Source organism: Symsagittifera roscoffensis, chromosome 4 (genome assembly GCF_963678635.1).
Source record: "Symsagittifera roscoffensis chromosome 4, txSymRosc1.1, whole genome shotgun sequence".
Classification (NCBI taxonomy): domain Eukaryota; kingdom Metazoa; phylum Xenacoelomorpha; order Acoela; family Convolutidae; genus Symsagittifera; species Symsagittifera roscoffensis.
In genome coordinates, this window is record NC_087065.1 from 70,635,659 (window position 1) to 70,640,062 (window position 4,404).

Sequence of the window (4,404 nt, forward strand, 5' to 3'; positions counted from 1 at the left end):
GAGCAGGTAAAGCAAGCGATTAGCCATTATAATAAATAAGCTTTCATTTGATCGGGGAAATTTCATTTCATCATTGGCAAAACATATTATTTTTTCTGCAAAAAAAATCACAAATTCAAAAGTTTTTAATTCAACTTAATTTGTGCTTTTTTGTCTTTTTATTCATTTTTAAGACAACTGCAAGCTATAATGATTAATTTACCAACGTTCTAAATTTTCTTCTTTCCTGTTATCCTATTGCCACGCACAAAAAACGGCTCGAATATGAAAAAAAAAACGTTTAAAAAACTGGTCGACCATTCTTTTTTATTGTACTAAAAGATGAAGTTAATGAAACAGTTTATTTAGGCTACAAATTGTGCTATATATGATTCGACTTTAAAAAATCAAATCAAAAGTTGCAGTTTTAGATACGTACGTTACAGTAATTCCATGTTCTGCACTAGTACCGGTAATGAAAAAAGTGACAACTGTTGCTTGTGAATTTGGCGGAGCTGTTTGCATCAGCGCAGTAGGAGCTGGCATCATGACTTCAATAGTGAGAACGGCAGCACTGAGTCGTCTGGGGAGGCCGGTAAACTCGCTGAATGCCTGAATGGTTACAGTTAAAACGGTACGCGGGGTAGCTCCTGTGATTTGGAAGCTTTGAGCAGCTGATACGCCGTGTTCGCATGTCTCAGAACAGCTACCAACGGAGCTCCTACAAAATACAGCAAAACTGTTTTTATTCACACAAGAAAATCATTTATGTTCGTTCGAAATAATATATAGTTTGATAACGAAAATAAATTTGATTTATTTAATTTTTCAACCAGTAAAGTTTGGCAAGATAATTTTACGTCATGTGACATAAATAGAAGTTGCAAATTTTTGATTTCAGCGAAAAAATGAACGAACTTCTTCTTCACGTTTTGCTCGTTTTCTCTGCAAATAACTAAAAAACAGGGTTCAAATTTTGATAAAAGTGGATGAAAGTATTTGAAAGGGCTTAACTGTGCCAAAACTTGAAAAATCTCGTTTTGAAGGCGCAAATTAGCCAGCATATCATAATTTTTTAAGAGGTGCTCTTGCTGTGGAAACAACCACACAAAAAATAAAAGAAATTTGAATTTATGGTTCAAATTAGTTCTTTGGGAAGCTCCCAAAAATTTTAAGTGTATGTGTCGTGAAAACATATATGACCGTTTTTCGACGCCGAACCAAGAAACTCCGTTAATTCTTTCATTTGTCTCTTTTAGGCAGCATAATGAGTAAGTCAAGCTCATCAGCTTCCCAAAGAACTAATTTGAACCCATAAATTCAAATTTCTTTTATTTTTTGCGTGGTTGTTTCCACAGCACGAGCACCTCTTAAAAAATATGATATGCTGGCTAATTTGCTCCTTCAAAACGAGATTTTTCAAGTTAAAACGGTACGGGTTCAAATCATATTATAGTAAAATTACACACCACAAGAAACTGCTAATGAGACTCCTGTGCTTCAATTTAGCATTAATTTTTCCGAAATAATGGCTGGAATATATTTTTTTGATGCCTGAAATCGATCATCAGCTCGAAGTTAATCATAAAATTATAGCTATTTTCTTACGCAGGACCAATTAACTCTGTTAATTCTGTTATTTGTCATTTTTAGGCAACATAATGAGTATTTCAAACTCATCAGCTTCCTAGAGAACTAATTTGAGCCCAAAAATTCAAATTACTCAAATTGTTTGTGAGGTTGTTTCTACAGCAAAAACATCTCTAAAATAAGTTATGATATGCTAGCTAATTTACGCCTTCAAAACAAGATTTCTCAATTTTTGGCCCGGTAGTTGCAGAGAAAACAAACAAAACTTGAAGAAAAAGTTCGTTCATTTTCTCGTTGAAATCAAAAAATTGCAACTTCGATGTCCCGTGACTGTATTTAGATTGCTTAATTTTGAAAAACAAAATGAAAATTGTTTTGAATTTACTATTTAAAGCTATCGTTTCATTTTACAAAGAAGAACATTAAATTTATTCAATCAGTTTATCTGTATATATACTGCGTTTGAAAATATTCCAGAATGTTTCATAAACAGCTTAGATGCAACATCAGCTTTCATAGTTGAAAATGGAAGCTCTTGATTGCTTGGAAACACTAAAGGGGAAATGTAAGATCTCCAAACGGTTTGAACCTACGTGATAAGGAATCCAGCTCGTATGTCGGATGTATCAAAATAAAATGTAGCCGATGCCGCGGAGTCCGCAACAGGCTCGTTAGTTTTCCAGGGTGTCATCGGTACAAGCACCTCTTCGACAACAAGTGGGTTCCCGAACCGCCTCGCGAAGCCAGGGTAGTCTACGAACGCCTGTATTGTTGCGGTGAATAAAGATCCAGGCGTTAGGTCAGAAACAGTATGGTCACTCACCCAACTGTCAAGAATGCAAGGGACACTACAGGTTCCCTCAGTCGCACTTAACAAAAATTATTGATGAATTTCATATTATATGTTTACTGCTTTCGACACAATGAGTGCCTGTATAAAAGGAGCAGATCTAATATAAAAGCAAAAAAAATTGCATCAAAAACCGAATCCCAAGATTGAATTCCCCCAACCCAAAAATCCAATATTTGAATCCAAAAGTCAGTCCCCCACATTTGAGCTTAAACTCTGAAAAGTTAAATGAACATTGTCATAAGGTACTGAGAGTTCGCATGGTGAACACGTTAATTTTTCTTAGCACATTTTTTCTTCATACTTTACAGCGAAAAATAACTTTTTGAAGCCATAGTAGCATGCGAAAGTAAATTAAACATGGAAGTTTTGAGATGAGCGTGCATGTGTGTGTGTGTGTGTGTGTGGGGGGGGGGGGGGGGGGGGGCTGGTCCTGCGCGGGTGTAAAAGATCTGTTACTTGCTCAATCTTGCCTCTTACTAACTTTCGTTCCTTGAGATATAAAATTTGTTTTCAGTTTGAAAGTTACAATATTCGAGATACCATTTCAGAATATGAACGAATTTTAAACAAGCTACTTAATTTAGATCCGCTTCAGAAAAAAGTTCACTTATAATGTGATTAGCAAATTTGAAAGAGAGGAGTGTTGTCATTTCAATATTTGAGTTGGAATGGACCAAACCTACTTGAGGTACCAACCATGGTAAACACCCGCGACATAGAAGCCAATATCTATGGTTGTAGTGTCCACTGTTGGCGAATATGAAAACTGTTCCGGAACATCCGGAAACCCCACTTCGGCAATCTTGTAAGTTTGGGTCATAGGTTTTGTCCCTTTACTGAAAGCTGTGACTATGAACTGGTACCAGCCTCCCGCTTTTAGCTCTGCAAAGTCGACTTGCTGGTACAACCCGAAAGGCTGATGCTTAATCATAGGCACGACATCAGTCGTGTTTAGTCGTATCTCGTGTTCGAATCCGACTCCCGACTCGGTTGTGATTATGAGGGTTAGTTTGGTGGGCTCGTTGATGTCAGCGATTATTTGCAGTGTTGCGTTATCAGTGTAAGTAGCTAGAAGAAACTCAAGAACTCGACTTTCCTTCCCGTCGCTGATTGATTGGAGCAATATTGTGTATTCTGAAAAAGATTTTTCTTCCATCTATCTTCTGGTATTCATAAAAATATTTTAAATGAAATATGTTTTCATTTGACAAAAAAATTACAAGTTTCTCTCAATTTAGTGGCGGATCTACTTTTTCGGAGCTCTCCAAAAGCAATACAAAGACCATAAATTTTGATTAAAACGCAGTTGAAATTTTAATAAAAAATCGGTCAAAAGTTGATTTTTGGAGTGCACTGCCACTTCACAATTAGAACATATTGGCGCAGAAGGTGCTTCAAGAGACATTTTAGGCTTCGATGGCCGAAAATTGATGTCATAAATTAGTACCAAAGGGGAACCCTTTGAGTGGTGAGGGGGTCAAATCCGTGAGAGGGAACAGGCAAAAAACATCGTTAAAAATAAACCGAATCTGAACACTTTCTGATTTCTAATATACCTTCTCCGGCAATCAATTCAGATATTTGCAGGCTATGTTCCTGCACATATACTTCACAGTAGCCTTCAAGTGAACCAGCACAAATGCCATCGCCAGGAGTATTCCATATATGGTAGTTATCTGCAACTCCTTCGAGCGTCCAGTTGACTATTATACTCTTCTCGAAAGACTCGGCAGATTTTAGCGCGGGTCTTGCAGGTTCAACGGTGTCTTGGGTTTGCAGTGGAGTTTGGATCTTTAAGTTGTCCTTGAAGAAAGCTCTGAAAAATTCCAAATCAGTTTAAAAGCAAATTTTTTCCATCAAAAATGTTTCGCTAGATGCTTTTTCGAAAAGTGTAACTTCCCGGCCTAAGTATCTATGCAGCTTTTAAGGTCACATACCAAAAACAATTCTGCATTTCAGAGAAAACCAGAATGAAATTTTCG

General features: G+C 36.8%; 1 protein-coding gene across 1 annotated transcript; it reads right to left on the minus strand.

Annotated features, from left to right (window-relative positions):
* Positions 1 to 2,158: 2,158 nt before the first annotated feature.
* Positions 2,159 to 4,077, minus strand: LOC134845008 (uncharacterized). Its single transcript, XM_063861839.1, has 3 exons — positions 3,979 to 4,077; positions 3,106 to 3,556; positions 2,159 to 2,438 (listed from the first exon to the last, which is right to left on the minus strand). Exons 2-3 carry the CDS (start codon positions 3,351 to 3,353, stop codon positions 2,159 to 2,161), a joined length of 528 nt encoding a protein of 175 aa, XP_063717909.1. The 5' UTR covers positions 3,354 to 3,556; positions 3,979 to 4,077.
* Between the last annotated feature and the right edge of the window lie 327 nt (positions 4,078 to 4,404).

What these genes read in the sequence shown, in the direction of transcription:
- LOC134845008 (XM_063861839.1), bottom strand. Translation starts at nt 3,353, where the DNA reads ATGATTAAGCATCAGCCTTTCGGGTTGTACCAGCAAGTCGACTTTGCA. An exon ending in TACCATGGTTGGTACCTCAA is followed by an intron (nt 2,439 to 3,105) that starts GTAGGTTTGGTC and finishes ATTTTTGTTAAG; the next exon opens with TGCGACTGAGGGAACCTGTA.